Source organism: Fusarium falciforme, chromosome 9, assembly GCF_026873545.1.
Source record: "Fusarium falciforme chromosome 9, complete sequence".
Taxonomy (NCBI): Eukaryota; Fungi; Ascomycota; class Sordariomycetes; order Hypocreales; family Nectriaceae; genus Fusarium; species Fusarium falciforme.
The window spans coordinates 818481-838648 of NC_070552.1; the positions used below are offsets into that span (position 1 = coordinate 818481).

The following is a 20168-nucleotide window of genomic DNA, read 5'->3' on the forward strand; positions in this document are numbered from 1 at the left end:
CTTCAGTCCTTCTAGACCTTTCTCCTCCATCTTCATTGTTTCCAAGACATACACTGGTGATTAGGCCAACCGCAATCATGGGCCAAGACCAGATCTCCATGGCCGAAAAGACTGGCGATGAGATCCAGCGACAGGCCTCGTTCGACGAGGTCCCAAGCCAGTATCTTCAGACCGACCTTGAGAAAGAAAAGACCATCCAGGGCGATGCCCACTTCCACCGTCTTGGCTGGAAGAGGTTGACAGTCGTCCTCATCGTCCAGGCCATCGCCCTCGGCAGTCTGAGTCTCCCAGGAGCCTTTGCCACCCTGGGCATGGTCCCAGGAACCATTGCCTGCGTTGGAGTAGGCCTTATTGCCATGTATGCCAGCTACATGGTTGGCCTTACCAAGCTCAAGTACCCTCACATCGATCACTATGTCGATGCTGGTCGGCTCTTGTTCGGAGGCTTTGGCGATAAGATCTTTGCCGTCATCTTTGTGGGCCTGATGGTTCTCGCTACCGGCTCCCACTGTCTCACGGGCACGATTGCTTTCGTCAAGATCACCGGGGCGACCAATGTCTGCTCTCTGGTGTTCGGCGCCGTTTCTGCCATTATTCTTTTGGTTCTGGCTATTCCTCCCAGTTTCACCGAGATTGCCATCCTAGGATATGTCGACTTTGCCTCCATCATTATTGCCATTGGCATCACCATTATTGCCACGGGTGTTCAGAGATCAGAGACTCCTGGAGGCATGTCTTCGTCTGATTGGTCGGCATGGCCTCAGGACGACCTTTCTTTCACTCAAGCCATGGTCGCCATCTCCAACATTGTCTTTTCGTATGCCTTTGCAGCTGCTCAGTTCAGTTTCATGAGTAGGTTTCAGGTACTTGAATAAGGAGTAATCTTGCTAATCCAATCTTCAACAGGTGAAATGCATACTCCGGCCGATTTTACCAAGTCCATCGTTACTCTCGGATGCACCGAAATCGTCCTCTATACCATCACTGGCGCAGTCATCTACGCCTTCGTTGGCCAGAGTGTGCAGTCCCCAGCTTTGCTGTCCGCAAGCCCTCTGGTGTCTAAGATCGCTTTCGGTATTGCCCTCCCTGTCATCTACATCTCAGGCTCGATCAACGCTACGGTTGCCTGCCGCTTCATCCACGGAAGAATGTATAAAGACTCGATTACGCGATACATCAATACTCCCAAGGGTTGGATCTCTTGGATTGCTGTGGTTTCGTTCATCACTATCCTGTCTTGGATCATCGCAGAGGCCATCCCCTTCTTCTCGGAGCTGCTTTCCATCTGCGCATCTCTCTTTATTTCCGGCTTTTCCTTCTGGATCCCTCCTATCCTCTGGTTCCGTCTCCTCAAGGAGGGCAACTGGTACGATAGACACAATCTTAAGCGGGCCATCCCAAACTTGATCGTCTTTGTTGTGGGATTCTTCATCTTTATTGCCGGAACTTACTCTAGCTTCGACCAGATCGTGAGTTTATCTACCCAACATTAAGCCACTGAAGCTAATAATAGTCCAGGTTGCCAAGTTCAACAAGGGAGATATCGGAAGACCCTTTTCCTGCAACGTCGCTTAGTTGACGTGTTTGGATTTGAGATTCTCAGTTGTTAGCATGGAAGCTGGGGATCGAGCGTTGTACATAGAACTTCATCCTGGTTGGAACATCCCCTGCAAGAGTCTTCGTCATCCAGGAAATAGAACTATTTGTGTTGAACTGCCTGTTTTTCCGATCCATTTTTCAGATGGCATAAACCAATTGTCCTTTGAGACGGTATTGGACAACAGCTGACATGATGTAATATCCCAACTACGGTCCCTGGTCGTTGGAATTAACACCAATCGAGCCATGATAATGGTCCAAATTCTTACACACCCTAGTAATATTGAACTAAAGGCATGAAAACTCCGTATTGTGGCATTAATTTATGGCATGGCAATGTAGCCTTGACAGCATTTTGAGCTGATAGATCCCTCTCACCCCGCAAACCCCTGGGCATGACCTGGCCTCCGCACTCGTCAACAGCCTCCTATTGGATTTAGCGACTAGATCCAAGCGCAAAACAAGACTTCAGTGTTCCCAAGTAGTGTCTCGGCCCGACATATGCTTCATAGCTGCCCATTAGTCTGTCATAAAAACAGTAAAGCACCAGCTGGCCCACGGCTCCCCCGAAGAAACCATACCGTGCCACTGACTGGTCTCATTTCTTCTAGCACAGCAGACTTTTCAAAAGTATTTGCCACCTCAGTGCGAGTAGTCATCCCATCAAAGGCTGGGGCCAAGATGACTTCCTTGTCTGAGGCAGATCTTGTCACAGTAACCCACTGATCCCACTCGCTAATCACGCTCCCCGCCACTGATTATCTGTCTGTATCTTCTGCAGCTGCCTCATGAGGTTGTTCGTGTTGGGTAATTGCCAGAGACTTATGAAGGGATACATGACAGTGAGCTGACGCAAAGTATCATCCCCAGACGGGACTGCCGTTGGTAACAGGGTGTTGTAATGGGCATCCAGATAACCTCATCGACCAACAGGAGACATTACCGATCCTAGTGAAGGCGAAAAAATCGCCAAGGGAAGACCTTGAACTAAGGGTCCCAGCAGGGTTATGGGGAGATGATGGAGACAGCCTTCTTGAAACCTAGCAAGTCCCCCGATTTCCGAGATGTCCGATTCGAGGTCCTCCAAAGTGAGCTCAACGAGGATCACGCTAGGGCCAATGGCATCTAGAATCCCCAATCTGTTGCGTAATTCGGACTGGGCCTGGACTGGGCATCTCCGGGTCGGCTGGGAGTGGCAATGATGAAGGGACGGGCATCAGCTCCACACGCAATCAGGACACCGTCTTCGGAGAGTGTGGCTTTCCACACTCTGTCTCCCCATCTCGGTGACGCCACGGCGGCTGTTGAGGGAAGAGGCAGTTATGGAGACTCAAACCGGAAGAGTTGGGTCCAGGGGGTGACACTCGCTGGAAGACTAGGCCGACCCTGAGGTCCTCTGTCCCATCACTCCAAGATGGAGAGTCTGGGCCAAAGCTCATACGGATCCGCTCTTAGTCCAACTGATAGGGTCCGAAATCTTTCTTGGTTGTCTCGAGTCCTACCTCCATCGTATTTGTCCACCAGTCTTGCTGGGTCGCGGTCATGAGTTGCCCCTGACACGCGATCAGAGCCATTCGGGCGTGTCTAGCAGCAAGACAATGTCAAGAATCGTAACAGAGAGTTGCTTTCATTTATACTTCCTTTTGCTTGAAAATGATAATTGACAATTTCCAAGACTTGATAGAGACAATTGTGAATCTGTTTGCGAGTCTACAGCATCGGCGCTTCGAGCTTCCCTCCCCGGAGGTTGTTGGCGTATCTCGGCTTAAGCCAAATCTCGGCTCACGGCGGCTCGAACATCCTTCCTGGGCATCATCTTCCCCAGACCTCCTATCTCAGTCCTTGGCTCAAGAAACTCAATCTGAACTGAATCCCGCAGGGTCCGGAGGGGCTATCTTGAATCGAATTTGTCAGAGGGTGTATAAAGCATGGCATCACCCACCCTCGTAAATCCAGGGAAGCGATTCCCGCTACTTGGGCGTCAATGCATCGGAAGGGCCGAATGATTATGGGATGCACAAGTGACAAGACGGGCGTCATGTCGTGCGACAGTGTTTGATAGTGACAACTAGAACAAATAAATCTGTTATCGACCTGGCTCTGGGTACTTGTGAGCTGATTTACAAGCTCCCTTGTGTGTAACACAGCATTGTTTCCCCCAGCGGCCTTGGGCCTGTATCTTGGGGATTTGCCACGGTCTATCGGTATTATCGCCCAACATCTTCTAAGGCAGACATGATTCTCGATGATCCATGGTCCGTCGTTTCCATGCAGACGGAAAAGCCGAGAGGCTCAACACAACTCCTAGAAAGCGATCAGGCCCATGGACAAGAACGCCGGTCTCCCATCAAGCCCAGGACGTCCGTCAAGTGCTGCGCCTTTTGATGGTCTAGAACACACTGGATCCTAGATAACTCCTTCTCGGGGACACCGGTCAGTGGAGTCCCCAACCGTGGCAGGCCTCGAAGTTGTGCAACACTCTAATGCTTCCGCCGCCAACCGGCATTAGAGGCGACTTCTCCGTGGAGTTTGACATGAAGCAGCCATTGTTCCATGCTAAAAAGTGCGAGCCAGGCGACGAAGCCACAGATTTCAGCAATACTCAACGCAGCGGACGTCACCATTGTTGCTGCGCCTGGATTCTCGAAGTGACGATGACCGGCAAAACGAGACTTATAAGGAGGTTCAATCTTTACTCTACCAACCAAAAAAACAACACAAAACACTTGACGCCTGGTCAGGTGGTTAACTCTTCCTCTTCCACTTCCTTGAAAAAACCCAAATCCGCAAACTTAATAAATCACCTGACTGGGCGTCACCCAAAAGGGACCTCTCTTTTTGTCTTTTTAAACCCCAAGAGTCTCTCAAAGCCATATAAGCAAGGTTACTCTTTAATCCCCCATCCAAAAACACAAAAAATACACGACGCCTGGTCAGGTGGTTAACTCTCTAAAATCCTCTCCTAAAAAAAAACCTAAAATCTCTCTCAAAATCCGCAAACCTGATAAAAAAAATTCATCACCTGACCGGGCGTCCCCCAAAAAGGGCTACTCTTTTTGTCTTTTTGAGGCTCTGTAGACTCGAGAGATAGCCATATAAGCAAGGTTACCCTTACTCTCCCATCCTAAAAGCACAAAGTGCTCAGCGCCTGGTCAAGTGGTCAAAATCTCCTTAAAATCCGCTCCTAAAAAAAAACAAACCACTCTCTTTAATCCGCAAACCTAAATCCACCTCTGACCAGGCGCTATATAAAAAACAAACCATCCATCTAAAAACCAATCTTTTTGATGCTTGTAAATTTTGCAAGATTAATGTGTCGTGATGGAAAGAGTCGTGGCGGCCTAGAGTTGAGAAGTCATCTCAGCCAACCCATGACCCTCCACAGCCACCAGGCCTTGAACAGATGCACACGGGTGAGAAGACACGAATACGGCAATCATATAATACCCAGGTTTCGTAGTAAATGATTAAATTCTTGTTTTCAGAAGACAGTCTTAGTAGGAGTCAAGCACTCGCATCTGTCGTCACAAGGTCCTCGTAATATAACATCAAATTCGCTTCAAAAATCCAACAACTCCAAATTACCTAAACAACCAGTCTTGATTCAGCCAACGCCACATCAAGACCCCCAACCGCCCACGCAAAAAAAACAGATCATTATTGCCTTGATCCTATTATAAACCCCAAAAACTCCAATAAAATTACACCTTTAGCTTATGAATCGCCAAAGACAACCTATCCGCCACCCTCCTCGCCATATCCGACTTCTTACCCAACAACCACAACCCCTTTGTGCACTCATCCGCCCGGGCAAGACTCTCCTGGAAGCTCCCCCTCGTCGTGAGTCCAAACTCGAGGAAGTCGTTGGCTTCGCTGATGAGGAGGACCGCGGCCTTGGAGAAGGCGCGGATGAGGATGATGGTCCACGGTTCGGTGAGGATGGTGGCTTCGTTTACGGCGTCGTGGAAGTGTGAGAGCGAGGGTGATATCATGCCTGTTGTGCCTCTGTCCGGGGTGGAGACTTTTGCTAGGTCTGATAGCTCTCTTGCGCTGGCTTCTCGTATCCTTGAAACCATCTTGCTTCCAAGACGGCCATAAGATACAGAAGCAACGCCCAGCTCGTTCTCGTCCACGTACTCGATCAGATCAGCTAGCATGAGAGCAGCCAAATGCCAGTGACATGATATACAAACGAACCAACTCTGGATACGTCCTGGTACAGCCTCGTAGTCGTGTAGCAGTTCCTTGAAGAAGGCCCCGTGTGTGAGGTTCCAGTATCTGAAGACGGATATCGAGTTGCGGATGATCTGCTCGACCTTTTCTCCCCTGCCTCCCTTTCGGAGAATGTTTTGCAGGTATGAGACGTGTCGGTAGAGTAGGACCTTGACAGGTGCTGATTTTGTGACAGCTTCCGCCGCAGCTTCGTATGTGCAAGGCCAGTGAACCATGCGATATGGTTGCTCGAGGCTGTCCTGGATAAATAGAGGGACATTCCACTGTCCATCTGGTCCTTCAGGATGTTGCCGAGCATCGTCATGTTGACTCTCAGCGTCAGAAACGACCACCGGCCGCTCGTTCATCGACGATGACACGGTGTCAAACATTATACTTAACCAAAACAACAAGCCAACAGTCCCCCGATCTTCTGGGCTCATGACGGAAAGAGAGTCGCTAGCTTTCTTCCCACGACGGAACCCATCCAGGCCTCTTCTCGTGGAGTCAAACTGGAACTTTAACGCATGCATCTTTCGAGCTGCTCGTTCCATCATGACCGGTGCACCATCGCGAGCAATGATGTCGCCTAGCTCAGCCATCATCGAGTCCGCATCGAACCTCCTCTCCTGACCAAGCAAAAAGTCGAATCCGTCAGTCGCAGAGGTCGAATCGTCATCGCGACCCCATGGTTTCTGCGTCAGACCAAAGACCAGTTCCGCACAGGCTACTCGGTATGACTCGACGTCGGCGACATCCTGCAGAGCCTTTTGCGCCTGCTCCCAAAAGTGCTTCTGGATATTCCGATCAAACTCTTCCGAGATCTCGTCGAGAAAGTCTTCTGGTCGGTCATCTTCGAAGGGATCGCCAAGGGGGTGATAGCGTTCTCGTTGACGACGACTCCCTTGAGCCCACTGGGTCGCAAAGGCCATGATGGCAAGGTGGAGAGCCCTCGTGGCCGCTTGGTCCTCGGATCGGGTCAACTGTATCAGCTTAGCAGACTGGGCCACTCGGTCAAGTCTCTGTGTTCGGATATAGATTCTGTTCGTCCATGAAGCACCCCATTCAGAGTGTGGACTCGTGTTGGAGCCAGGTCTATATGGACACGTCACTTCTGTCAGCCAGCAGCTAAGGTTGTGCTCCAACACGTCGTGATAGATCTTCAACAGGTTGGTAGAGATGAACTGAGTGTTGGACCGCGCCATCATTGACTGGTCTATAGAGAAGGGGGATAGAGAGCCGGTCTGGTGCGATGACCAGCTCCGTGACGTGCGACGGCGTTTTTGCCTTTGCCGACTCTTGTCACTTCCAAGTCGACTAGATCCGGAGCGAGAAGAGCGGCTGGGAGGAGGAATCGGTTCAATTTGCTGCGAGGCAGAAAGGGAATCGTCGAATTGGACTTCAGGTGGCGCTTGCGAACAGATGCTCTCCGGTCCAACGGATAAATGATGACTCAAGTTGTCAGCCAAGTAATCCGACGACGACGACGTGGCTTCCTCAAACGCCGACATGTTAAAGTCATGGCCAGGTACGTTACTCTCTGGCGGCACGGAACCAAACGGCAGGGCACCGAGAGACCCTTCGGGGAACGATAGATCGAGGTTCGGCAGTTCCTGACTGAACAGACCCTGCGGTGGGCCCTGAGACGGCCCCGGTTGACAAGCCGGAATGCTGAAGCTGGCAGTATCAGTTATCGCAGGCTGAACCTCGACATCCTTGCTGCTGCTCTGCCTCCGCTTCCCCGGTATGATGCACTCCAAGCTCGAGTCCTCACGGGCGGCGGCAGCCAGAGCGGCGGTGATCTGGACCTGGGACCAGGCCCAGTTCATGGTGCATTGCTTCTTGGTCTTTGTGCAGTACGAGCAAGGCTGAAGCTCAGCTTCCGAGGCTGAGGGATTTAGTAACGGACAATGGGAGCACCGGGGGAGGGCGGGGGAACCCACCAGGCCTCTTGCCCAGGACGATGGTCCCGTTAGAGAAGCTGTCGTGATCAGGGAGCTCGAGAGGAGGGGCGTCGCAGGCCCTTTTAGACCTCCTGCACTGGTCGCATGCGAGCTTTGTCTGGCGCTTCATGACGCGTTACCGTGAGCGCGACGGACTCGCGACAGGTATATATGTCGATAGAGGTAGGACAGGACAAGGAAGAGGAAGAGGGCATCAGCCAATAAAAGCACGCGATATGATTTTATCTCTCTTTTCTCAGCATTTCCAAGCAGAAACAAGATTGCGGAAGAAGGCCGAAAAAAGCTGGGGACAATCTGCGAGTTGAGGGCGGGGGGAAAAACCCGAAACCGAGAAGCCCCTTATATTTTGTGGAGCAACAAGCTCCGCTTCTCCGGGGTTCGTCTCCACCTGGATGGCATCTTCCCCGCGTTTTCTCTACTGCGTGATGGATGGGTGATACGTCAGAGGGAGGGCGGAGGTTGTTCTTTTGGAAGGATGCATTGTGAAGGAGGAGAGCCGTCGAAACTTTCTTCCCCAAAGAGACGCACTCATTGGATCTACAGGGCAAGGGTTCTGACGGGCCCCTGTTCTCCGACGCTGCCGAATTAATCCACGTGTCCTCGAGCCTGACATATCTTGAGTCTTGTCTCGAACTGGAAAGGCAAGCCTTGAATTCATCCGAACGTTTAAGCGAGGTTACTCTAGTGAAGCACGTCCTATTCTCGTGCCCTGATCATATCTCGAGGGTATGGTATCTACTTGATCGCCTTGTAAATCTCAGCCTCAACCTCGGCCCAGAGCCCAAGAACCTTGGCATCCGCAAAGGGCAGAATCTGACTGCAAACCATGCCCGCAACGCCATTCTCCCTATCGCACCACCACCAGAGATTTGCCAGACCAGCCCAGTGCACCGTGCCCTTTGATCTCCCCGTACCTCCGCCGTTGGACATCATAAAGGTCAAACCCCAGCCCTGCGGAGGGTTCCCCGACACGGGGTACAGCTCGGGGATCGGGTTGGTGAGATCCGGCTTGGCCGCTGGGATGAACTGCCGAGATGCGTTGGGGAACTTTTCAATCTGGTTGCGGAACATTTCATCCACCGTCTCCTTTTGAAGGATCTTGGCCCCTGTTCGAGGGCATGTTCCATTGTTGAGCAGCACCGCCAGAACCTCTGCCGTAAATAGTCAATAACCCGAGTCACTTATCACCAAGGGAAAAACTCACTGCAATACTCCTGTGGTTGCGCAAACATGCCTGCTCCTCCGCTGTTAAACAAGGCACCCGTTTCAGACTTGTTGTCCGGGTCCACAACCAGTGGCAGCCTCAAGAGATGATCTCTTGGCCGAAGCTTCCCGTCGGGATCCCTCGCGTGCATGTAGGCCAGTCTAGATCGCATATCCTTGCCGGGGAGCATCGACATGTTCTTGATGCCCAGGGGCTGAAACACGTGCTTCTGGAGATAGTCGTTGAGCGACAGCCCACTGACTCGCTCCAGGGCCAAGCCCGCCCAATCGATGCCCACCTGGAGATGATCAGTATTTTATGCAGTGAGATCGGTTCATGCAAGGGCCACTTACACCATATTCCCAGCCTTCTCCCGGTTGGAACACCAGAGGCATCTTGATGTCTTCAAGACGACCCGAAAACTCATCAAACCCAGCAGGAAGAGTCCAATCCCTCAACCTCTCATTGAAGAAGGTATACGCACATCCAGACGTATGCGTCAACAACATGCGAAGAGTAATAGCCCTCTTCTTCTCCTCCAACTTGCCATCCTTGTTCAAAACCTTGAGCTCCTTGAGCTCAGGCACAATCTTCTCCGTCTGCTCCCCATCATCGAGCTTGAGCAACCCCTGCTCGACCAGCTGCATGACGGCAACGCCAGTCAGCATCTTTGTGCAGGATGCAATCCAAAACACATTGTCAAGCGTCATGGGTTCCTGGGAGGCGACTCCTCTCTTCCCCGCCGCGTGGGCAAACAGCTCCTCGCCGCTTCTGCTAACCACGACGACAGACGTGCCGGGGATACCTGCAGTTTGATCTGCGCAGGCCCCGTCCACGATGCCTCGTAGCTTGGTGACGACGTTTGAATCGAGGGGCATATTGGAGGAATTGATATGTGTCTGAGCAAAAAAGAGGATACGAATACTAGCGAATACTTGCCACAATAGCACATGCACCTCAGTCTCTACTCTGCTATTTATCCTCTCCCCCTCACAAACTCCACAACCTTGTCATGTGCTCGGACACACACATGTCTCATTTCGAGCCCAACGCCAACGACGATCCCCTTGCCCCGGCAAGCGGACCCGCCTCCGCAGCTGAAATGCGGTTTCACCACCTACCTAAACTGAGGGGTAGCTATTCAGGACGCGGCGCCGCTCCCGGGGTGGATGACGATCCTAGCTCGGCAGATGAGCTTTCCCCACGCCAAGGAAACCGGGGAGAACGCGGGGAGGGGTTTAGATACGGGCTGAATCGGGAGTTGTAGTGTTGCACTGCGTTGCAGCAAGACGCAATGCATCCTCATGAATGTGACCAAGTTGCGGCGGACGGGAGCCCGATCTGTTGCAGGACCTTCCGCAATCTTCTGTGCGTACAGATGAGGACAAGGTTTCTTTGAGTGTTTGATGCGGCGTTGCGAGTCATAGAACAGAAACTGTTAAATAGGACGTCTTGATCCTCCTCAAGTTCATGTATCATCACTCTCAACTCATTCAAACATTCCAGTACCAACTTTCAGCATCTTTCTACTCCTTTTTTAACTCCTCTTCACATCACAGTCTCCAAAATGGGCGAAAACGTTCCTATCCGATCCAACGAGTTCAACACCAAGTTGACTGCCTACTCGACTACACAGCATGGCAAGGATATCGACGTTGATGCACTCATTGTAGGAGCTGGCTTTGGTAAGTCACTTTCCATCATTACACCTTATTTTATGATTACAATTCTCTTCTCGATTTCGCCATGGAATTACGCAAATGCTGACATCAACAGCCGGCATCTTCATGCTCAAGACTCTTCGCGACCGTGGACACAAGGCCGTCATCTTTGAGGCCGGCAACGACCTCGGAGGCACCTGGTAAGTACCCACGCCGGTCAAGCAAAAACAGGCTCCTTGCATACATGTCCTATGGGGCCGAGTGGCCTTGTGATCCCCCACCTGCATACTTTGCCCCTCATATCCGAGTACATCTCCACTAACACGAGTGTCAAGGCGCTGGAACTGCTATCCCGGAGCAGGTGTGGATTCCGAGGTCCCAGAGTACCAGTTCAGCTTCCCAGAGACTTGGAAGACCTGGAACTGGTCGAGCAACTATCCCACCTATGATGAGCTCCGCGCATACTTTGACCACGTCGACAAGGTCCTCGACATCAAGAAGGACTGCTCCTTCAACACTGTCGTCGTCGGCGCAGAGTTTGACACAAACACCGGTCGGTGGAGCGTCAAGACCGAAGATGGCCGCACCGCAAAGGCAAAATACCTCATCCTTGGAACCGGCTTCGCCGCCAAGCGCTATGTCCCAGACTGGCCCGGTATGGATAAGTTCAAGGGCATCATTCATCACTCGTCCTTCTGGCCCGACTATGAAGTCGACGTCAAGAACAAGCGCTGCGCCATCATTGGCACTGGAGCTTCTGGTGTGCAGATAACCCAAGCCTGGGGTCCTGTCGCCGGCGAAGTCAAGGTCTTCCAGCGAACTCCCAACCTGGCTGTGCCCATGCGTCGAAGGAAGCTCACCGTCGAAGAGCAAGAGCGTGAGAAGAAGTGGTACCCCGAGCTTTTCAAGTTCCGTGAGACCAGCTTCGCCGGGTTCCACTACGACTGGTACGAGAAGAACACATTCGACGATACCCCCGAGGAGCGAGACGCCTTTTACGAAAAGGTCTGGGCCGACGGTGGCTTCCGCTACTGGGTCGCCCTATACAAGGACAACCTCTTCAACCCAGAAGCCAACAAGGAGTCGTACAACTTCTGGCTCAAGAAGACACGCGCCCGCATCGGTGACCCCCGAAAGAGGGATCTCCTGGCTCCTGTCGAGATGCCTCACTACTTTGGCATCAAGCGCCCTTGTCTCGAGTACAACTACTACGAGCAGTTTAACCGACCCAACGTGGATGTTGTGGATATCAAGAACAACGCCATCAAGGAGTTTACCGAGACTGGTATCACTCTTGCTGATGGTACTCACCACGAGTTTGACGTGATTGCTGTTGCCACAGGATTTGTAAGTTTCTTCAATCTAGATGTGTTGAATAGTTACTAACAAGATACAGGATGTCGTCACTGGAGGTTTGTCACATGAAATGTCAATCATCGCCCGAGCCGAGCTAACTTCTCACAGTCATGACCCAACTCGGCCTCAAGAGCACCCACGGCACCAAACTCCAAGAAGAATGGGTAAAGGGCGCCAAGACGTACCTCGGCGTGACAACCAGCGGCTACCCCAACATGTTCCACATCTACGGCGTCCACGGCCCAACCCTCCTCTCCAACGGTCCCTCGACCGTCGAAGTCCAAGGCCGCTGGATCGCCGACTGCATCGCCAAGATGGAGAACAACGGCATCAAGTACATCAACCCCAAGCAGGAGGCTGCCGACAAGTGGAAGGAGCATGTGGTTGAGCTGAACAACAGGAGCTTGTTCCCGACTACCAGGAGCACTTACATGGGTGGATCTATTCCTGACAAGGTGTACGAGCCTGTTTGTTACTCTGGAGGCATTCCGACTTACAAGGTTGAGATTCGGGAGGCTTTGGATTCTATGAAGGGGTTTGATGTTGTCAAGGCCTAAGTGAACAAACGAAAGCAATTAGTTATCCTTGGTAGTTCTGTTTACATGCTGAAAGTCTGTTATCAGTTCGATTTATTCTGTGCGATTTGGAATATGTGTCCATGGAAAATCAGCCTAGTTCAGAATTTCCAGAGTCTAAGGCAGAAAGAATTTGGAGATTTCTTCCTTCTTTGGGGCTCGCTTTTGGAACGCCATCATCGGCCATTGGTTGCTAGGGAGGTAAGCTTAAATCGACCGTCGGCTACCCAGGTAGAGTGACGTAGCTGACGGCAGCCACGGACACTTTCTAATCTTAAAGTACCAATAATAGCTTTAACTACATATTCAAACACATCAACACACTTCAAAGGCCTCAAGCTAGGTCCTTGACAGCGGGGCTAGGATTACCGGTATGGAAGGCAGAGGCATTTGCTGCAGAGAGCTGAAGAGTGAGATGTCAGATCCGACAGAAAAAGGATGTCAATACCGCCAATCACAGGAAGAGCCCAAGATACTTCAAGTAGATTCAAACAATTTCGCATTTCAACAGCACGAATAATCATGAAGCTGTTAACAACCCGAGATCGGTACTGAGAGAAGCTCCATCTCGTTGATGGTGCAAACTCTGCTTTCCAGCCCACGCAGACCTCACAGCAAGGGACAATTTTCAATACCGTAGTGGTATTGCGAAAACCACGACCACTAAAATCTCTATAGATTACCTTCGACGGCAAGACCACGGTTCTCAAGTCGTGACATGCAGAGTTGCCCTAACCCGAGAAGTACGATCATGTAGACGCTGGTAGACAAATTCCAATTCCGAGAATGAGTACCAAAATTGATGTGCCTCGATGTATTACGTCTCACTGACGATCAGTATGTTGTGCATGAATGCCAAGTGGTAATGCTCGGAAGTAGAATTCGCCCGAAGTCAGCCTTGTCGAAGCAGCTGCTAAATCCAGTAAAGCCAGCAGCACAAATAAATCCATTTTGTTCCACCTCGAGTTCTAAGATCGACACCTTTACAACGTTAGCCGCACCAACATGCCGCTATAAAACGCCTCGCGGCCCAATCCAATTTCCCGCGCTGCTCAGCCGCAGCGCCTGTGCTACCTACGGTCCCCGATTGGGTAAGCTTCCAGCGGGGAGCTGAGCCTCCGTATTCTCGTATTTCGCATTCCTCGTGTGATAACACTCACATCTCGATATTTAAGATCCCCATCGGCCAAGCCTGCCTTCCTTGGCATCAACTCTAATTCCACAACATCAAATCAACAACCATGGCCGATACAGAAACACACGCCCTCAACGATGCGCAGGAGCCACTCAAGACGCTCCAGCTCTATCGCAGAGCTGCACTCGGCAAGAAACATCTCTTTGCAACCTCAACCGCCGACGCAGCAGAATACTTCATCGTCAACCCCGTCCCGCAAAAGCACCACGACGCATGGCGCCCCATCTTGTACAAAGGCGACAACCCAAAGTACACATCTAGCAAAGCCATAGCCCGCGCACGTCGTACAAGCATGTGGAATTCATTCCGTCTGCAGGTCGGCGACGGCGTGCACGAGATCATGGAGAATAAGAGGAGGAAAAAAGAAAAGAGGGAGTATAGGATCGGGCAAAAGTTTAGAAAGTGGTTCTGCTTGGGGCCTACGCCGCCGAAGAAGGAACTTGAGGAGGAGCAGGAGGTTGAGGGTCTTGTTTTTCCTTTTGAGATGAAGAGGAGTGGGTTCCTAAGTAGGACTCTCAAGTGGGAGTTGGGTGGGCAGGAGTATAGATGGACTGGAACGAGGAGGTTTAGAAATGGGAGGACCAAGAACTGGAAGGGCATAAGCCATGACTTCAAGGTATGCTCTCCGAGTCGACACAGGGATCAACACTAACATCTCCTCAGCTTGTCAGTTCTGACGGAACCGTCATTGCCACACTTGAAAAGGACCGCTGGGCCACATTCAGACGCTCAGAAAGGACGGGACAACCACCAAACAAGAAGAAGGCATTGCTCGGGGCGCTCCGAATCTACTCATTACCAGAGTGCAACACTGAAGATCTCCAACTCCCAGCCGAATACGAAGCTGCAATGAACGGCGAGGCATCGAAAAAGAAGAAGAAAGAAACCGCCAAGTTGAACCCAAAGGGCCCTCACTCTGGCAACCTCACAGAAGAGATGATTGTGTTTACTTGCTGGATCGCGGTAGAGGGAGAGCATCGGCTTCGATACAAGATTTTGGACTTGCTCGAGGAGATTGCCGAGTATTTCAAGGAATGAGAAGGGTAAGAACAGCATGGATTACAGGCTCAGAGCTAGGGGTTAAAAGGAATGGGAGAAGGACAGGAAGGAGTTTCGGGGTAACAGTCGAGCACGGCACATTTTCTTTTGTATAGTCTTGGCGATAACCACCAACCATAATCTCATTTGTTTAGGCCATTTGTATTCCTTTTAAGCATATTTCTCAGGTAAATGATTGGATTTCATATACATTCAGGATCAATCCCATGTCGATACTTTTATCACACTGCCAACGTTCAGAACAACCGATGAGATCTTGCGCTTCAACTTAAAAGAACCTATCTGTCGAGAGTTAATAAATTCCTCAGAACCTATTGAATATTCATTGCATTTCATGTCGTCTACTGCTCGCACGTACACACAATTGCCCTCGTTGGCAGTATTCTCTGTATAGGGTAGCGCTTCGACCTTCCACCCCAACCTCCGCCTCGACTTTCCATCCCTGTACTCTTTCGCAACACCGCGATACTGATACCACGCAACTGCCTATATCGCATCGTCAAAACAATGCACATGACACGATCCCCCAAATGTCGGCCTCTTTTACGTATCATTTATCTATAGAAACCTGGGAATTCCCACGTTGAATGTGGCCGCCGGCGCGCCGGCCAAGATGGGGGCGAGTGCCTCCAGTCAGGGATAAATACCCTCGACAACCATCGACAACTTGATCAGCATTCCAGACTCAGAACCATCACTGGCGATATCCTCACACCTCCTCATCTATTAATTTACTCCTCTAGTGAGTCAAGCCATGGCCATATCCCGCATCAACCTGGTTGACGCCAACATCGCCGACCTGAGAAAGGCCCTCGACTCAGGAGCCATCACCAGCGTCGAACTCGTCTCCCTCTACCTCCACAGAATCGGCTACTATGACTGCCGCGGCCCCTCCTTCAACTCAGTTTGCGTCCTTAACCGCAATGTCTTCCAAGAAGCCCAAGAGTCAGACAACTATCGGGCTTCCCATCCTCCTCGTCCGCTCGAGGGCATTCCTTACACCGTCAAGGATAGCTTCAAGGTCAAGGGCATGACCGTGGCTGCTGGTTCGCCTGCTTTTGCGGATCTTATTGCTTCCGAAGATGCTGCCATTGTCAAGTCCCTCCGTGAGGCTGGAGCTATCCTCATTGGCATGACCAACATGCCACCCATGGCCGACGGCGGCTCTCAACGCGGTGTCTACGGAAGAGCAGAAAGCCCCTACAACCTCACCTACATGGCCACCGCATTTGCATCTGGGTCATCCAACGGCTGTGGAGCATCAACAACAGCGAGTTTCGCCGCATTCGGACTCGCCGGGGAGACCGTCTCATCAGGCCGAGCCCCTGCGTCCAACAACTCTCTGGTTGGCTACTCACCGAGCTGGGGTGTCCTGCCCAATAGGGGACAGTGGCCTCTCTATCCTACCTGCGATGTTATTGTACCTCACACACGGTCGATGCGAGATCTCTTTGATGTTCTCAATGTTGCTGTGGCCGATGATGCCGAGTCAGCAAAAGGAGTCGACTTTTGGCGGAATCAGACATACGTTCATGTCCCAAAGCCCTCAGAAGTCCGTCCAACTGATTACCACGCCCTCGAAGATATAACCTCCCTTCAAGGAAAGAGAATCGCCGTCCCAAAATGTTTCCTCGATATTGAAGGCTACGAACCAACATCTTTCTGCTCAGATTCAGTCCTGAACCTCTGGAAAATAACATGCGCCAACCTCGAGGCCCTCGGAGCCACAATCGTCGAAACAGATTTCCCCATCCTTGAACAATACACGAAGAAGGATTTTCCCGGCCAGAGTTCCAACGTGCCCGGCATGTCCAAGGAGTGGGTGAGCATTGAAAGATGTCAGATGATCGCCACAGCCTGGGACGATTTCCTCCGAGAAAACAACGACGCCAAGATTCCAAACCTTCCCGCTGCAGACCCCGACAAGATCCATCCCCTCGTCGCGCCGATGGACGATCCAACCTTGCACACCGAGTCCCAAAACCAAGTACGATACGTCGACATGATCGAAGCGGTTCGCGAACGAAACGGAACTTTGTATACACTCCCCGAGTGTGAAGAAGCCGCCAAGGCTCTCGACGCGATGCGAAAGACTTTATATGAGGAGTGGATGGATTCCAACGGGTATGACCTCGTGGCTTTCCCAACCAATGGCGACGTGGCGTATGCAGATGCAGACGAGACGTTTGAGTCCATGACGGATGCTCTTCGTCCTGGTGTTTTGTACTCTAACGGAGGAAGAGCATTCAAGCATCTCGGCATCCCCTGCATCACTGTACCAATGGGCAAGATGGTAGACAAGGGCATGCCCGTTGGTGTCACCTTTTGTTCCAAGGCCTGGCAGGACCAAGATCTTCTCAGATATGCTTTTTCGTATGAGACTAGATCTCGGAGCAGAGTCACGCCCCCATTGGCACCTCCTCTGGCTACAGACGAGATTTCTATCTCCCCCTCAATTCAGGAGATATTCAAAAATATCGTACCAGTCTTGACCATCGCCTCCACAACCACTCAAAAAGACGAAGACAAGTCGAACCAAATCCGCACTGTCGAAATCAACGGGACTCTCGAGACAAACAACCCCAACGTCCAAGTGACATCCGTAACAGCCTTTGTCAACGGTCAACCCTCTGACGCCATCACCGTTCAAGGTAGTAACTGGACTTTCAAGGACAGACTTACGAGGCCAAAAAGAGCGGAACGGTTCCCGACGACGAGAACTGTGCCCAAGGATCAGTTCATGGTTGTAGTAGTTGCCAAGGGGTCTAATGGACGATGTGCGGCGGAACTGGTGGTGATTGATTAAGCGTTGAGAGTTTCTTAGACGGAGTAGATTGTATACTATTGATTGTTTTATAATTCCAAACTCTATAAATACTTGGAGGCTACCATTGCGACGGAGGTCTCTGTTGGTCAACACAGCAGACTTGTTATCAGCACTCATCCACCTCGTCTTGAGGATCGCATAAATGCTACCCACAGCCATGCCTTTAAACAACGACGATTCATCCATCAATCCGGTTCCCTCTTCCTCATTGACATCAATGGAGGATACCGTAGTCTTAAAGGCTTATGAGTTTCAACCCCCCAGATGGACAGCAGATAAGAAAAGCAACGATGCAACTGAATGTTGAAATTACGTGTCAAACAAGCATAAATTATAATCCCTTTACTTTCATATCAACTACCCCCACGTACTACAAAGTTAAACATGATGACTAGGATCAGGTGGTTTGTCCGAGTCAGTGACATCCCAGCCACCCAATACCATCCCCTATCTTTGACCTCGGGCCATCGCGAGTCAAAACCTCCTTAACTAGGTTCACCTAGGCCAAGACGTCAAAAGCTCCACATCCCCCACAAATCCATTTCCCACCTTGAACCTCCCATTTCCCACCTTGCAATCCTCTCAGACACAATGACACGGGGACGCAGGGGCTGCTGGACATGTCGCATCCGTCATAGAAAATGCGACGAGCAAGTCCCCGACTGCAAAGAGTGCACCGACAGACACATCGAATGCCACGGCTACGACCTCGACGCGCCGGAGTGGATGGCCGATGAGGCCCTCCTGCAGGAAGAACTACAACGCATCAAAGCCGCCGTCAAGGAGAACTTTCGGCGCGTCAAGAGGGTCCAGAATAGGCGGCTCGCCCAGGCGACCGCTCAGGCTGCGCAGGCTTCGAGGGCGGGTGCTGCTGCTAGGCTCAAGGATGATGCTGTTGTCGCTTCTACTTCCGACTCGCAGGCGAGGAACACGACGTTTAGAGAGGCGCAGTATCTTGTTCATTACTTGGATTACATATTTCCTATCCAGTATACATTCTATGTTGATGCACCTGAAGAAGGAGGGCGAGGATGGTTATTCTTTCTCCTCGAGCGAAGTATGCATCTCTCTTCAAACCAACCCAACTTGTACTAACATATCGAAAGGTGCTCCTCTACGCAATGCTGCTCTTACACTATCTGCATTCCATCAACATATCTCCTCACCATACCGAACAGAAAACCAAGAAGATGAACTCCTCAACTATCACACAAAAGCCCTACAAGAACTTCGACAAATAATAGGTCGTCGAGAAGTAGGCGGATTCGCCGACAGCCGCGAAGAATGGCTCGAGTTTCTAGCAGGCGGCATGTTTCTAATAAGTTTCGAGGTACACCTCCCACTCTCCAACCTTTCTCACCCCGTACTGATATTCCAGGTCTTCCAAGGAGGCACAAGCAACTGGGAACCACACTTCAACGCCCTCGTAACGGTCGCCAACGGCCTAAAACCCTCCGAATTCGACTTTTGCCCACCAGACCCCTCGAGCCCAGACTTTGACTTTCTTCGGGGCATGAACACGGCGCAAAAGTTTCTCCTGGCGAATCTCCTCTGGATCGACGTCCTCGCTCCGGTCTCTACGGGTGCATCGCCGAAGTTGCCGTACCGCGAGTGGCTCGATGCTGGCAAGATTGACATATCGAGAGTCATGGGGTGTCAGAACTCTATTATGATTGCGATTGGGGACTTGGTGGCTGTTGATTCAAAGGCTGGTTCGATGAGCACCGAGACCTTGCAGGAAAGCATCCTCGAGCTCGAGAAGCAAATATTTGACGGAATGGAAGCAACTCTGGAAGTTGAATCAGTGGTAGGTCCATCACTGTCTCAAACTATCAAAAACTAACGAATATCAGACAAAGCAGTCAACGTCAGTAACACGTTCGGTAACCCACCTCTTCGCAACCTCAGCCCTCGTCCAATTATACACCCTAGCATCAGAATATGGCCTAACAGCACCCGATCCGCACCAAGCGGTTTTGCGAGTAATCGAAGTCCTGGAGCAGATGCCCGCCAACATCTCACTACGCGGGACGCCGTGGCCTCTTTGCGTAGCTGGATCGATGGCGCTTCCTCCACAGCAACAGTATTTCGACGATCTGCTCAAGGGGCTGCTTAGTAGGTCAGAAGCTGGGTTTACAAATTGCGGCACGGTGTATCGGATTGTTAAGCATGCTTGGAAGCAGAGGGAACAGTATCCGGATAAGCTTTGGAGTGCGAGGCACGCTATGGCAGATATGGGAGTTTGTGCTATTCTGATATGAATAACAAGTCTCGAGGTGGAAGCAAAGAAAGGTACGGCGTCACGGTCTTGATGGTAGTGTATTATTAATAGGCAGCGTGTTTTGGGGGGCTTTGAAGAGTTCACGTCTGGTTTGAAAGCTTAGGACAGACAGTAGCCAGATAGCACCAGCGTGGGAGACAACAAATTTGTCTAATGAAGGGAATATCGTTTCTCAAAGCATTATGATGCGTGTCACGGCCTCATTTGATGCAAATAGTCTCTACCAGATGACTTC

General features: G+C 51.2%; 7 protein-coding genes across 7 annotated transcripts; 5 read left to right on the plus strand and 2 right to left on the minus strand.

Annotated features, from left to right (window-relative positions):
- Nucleotides 1-77: 77 nt before the first annotated feature.
- Nucleotides 78-1575, plus strand: NCS54_01113500 (Hypothetical protein; the record flags this gene model as incomplete). The annotated part of the gene is made up of 3 exons (XM_053156419.1): nucleotides 78-852; nucleotides 907-1469; nucleotides 1519-1575. The coding sequence occupies 3 exons, from the start codon at nucleotides 78-80 to the stop codon at nucleotides 1573-1575; spliced, it is 1395 nt and encodes a 464-aa protein (XP_053012394.1).
- A 3725-nt stretch (nucleotides 1576-5300) lies between these two features.
- On the minus strand, nucleotides 5301-7884 carry NCS54_01113600 (Hypothetical protein; the record flags this gene model as incomplete). Its single annotated transcript, XM_053156420.1, has 2 exons — nucleotides 5301-7699; nucleotides 7755-7884. 2 exons carry the CDS (start codon nucleotides 7882-7884, stop codon nucleotides 5301-5303), a joined length of 2529 nt encoding a protein of 842 aa, XP_053012395.1.
- Nucleotides 7885-8510: 626 nt separating this feature from the next.
- On the minus strand, nucleotides 8511-9914 carry NCS54_01113700 (Beta-lactamase domain-containing protein; the record flags this gene model as incomplete). Its single annotated transcript, XM_053156421.1, has 3 exons — nucleotides 9333-9914; nucleotides 8980-9277; nucleotides 8511-8926 (listed from the first exon to the last, which is right to left on the minus strand). The coding sequence occupies exons 1-3, from the start codon at nucleotides 9855-9857 to the stop codon at nucleotides 8511-8513; spliced, it is 1239 nt and encodes a 412-aa protein (XP_053012396.1). The 5' UTR covers nucleotides 9858-9914.
- Nucleotides 9915-10480: 566 nt separating this feature from the next.
- NCS54_01113800 (Hypothetical protein) lies at nucleotides 10481-12553 on the plus strand (the record flags this gene model as incomplete). The annotated part of the gene is made up of 5 exons (XM_053156422.1): nucleotides 10481-10664; nucleotides 10756-10840; nucleotides 10976-11987; nucleotides 12037-12052; nucleotides 12105-12553. Exons 1-5 carry the CDS (start codon nucleotides 10547-10549, stop codon nucleotides 12551-12553), a joined length of 1680 nt encoding a protein of 559 aa, XP_053012397.1. The 5' UTR covers nucleotides 10481-10546.
- Nucleotides 12554-13812: 1259 nt separating this feature from the next.
- On the plus strand, nucleotides 13813-14804 carry NCS54_01113900 (Hypothetical protein; the record flags this gene model as incomplete). Its single annotated transcript, XM_053156423.1, has 2 exons — nucleotides 13813-14382; nucleotides 14430-14804. The coding sequence occupies 2 exons, from the start codon at nucleotides 13813-13815 to the stop codon at nucleotides 14802-14804; spliced, it is 945 nt and encodes a 314-aa protein (XP_053012398.1).
- Nucleotides 14805-15579: 775 nt separating this feature from the next.
- Nucleotides 15580-17631, plus strand: NCS54_01114000 (Amidase domain-containing protein; the record flags this gene model as incomplete). Its single annotated transcript, XM_053156424.1, has 1 exon — nucleotides 15580-17631. One exon carries the CDS (start codon nucleotides 15580-15582, stop codon nucleotides 17629-17631), a length of 2052 nt encoding a protein of 683 aa, XP_053012399.1.
- Nucleotides 17632-18234: 603 nt separating this feature from the next.
- On the plus strand, nucleotides 18235-19913 carry NCS54_01114100 (Zn(2)-C6 fungal-type domain-containing protein; the record flags this gene model as incomplete). The annotated part of the gene is made up of 4 exons (XM_053156425.1): nucleotides 18235-18709; nucleotides 18759-18982; nucleotides 19031-19459; nucleotides 19506-19913. Exons 1-4 carry the CDS (start codon nucleotides 18244-18246, stop codon nucleotides 19911-19913), a joined length of 1527 nt encoding a protein of 508 aa, XP_053012400.1. The 5' UTR covers nucleotides 18235-18243.
- Nucleotides 19914-20168: the final 255 nt, after the last annotated feature.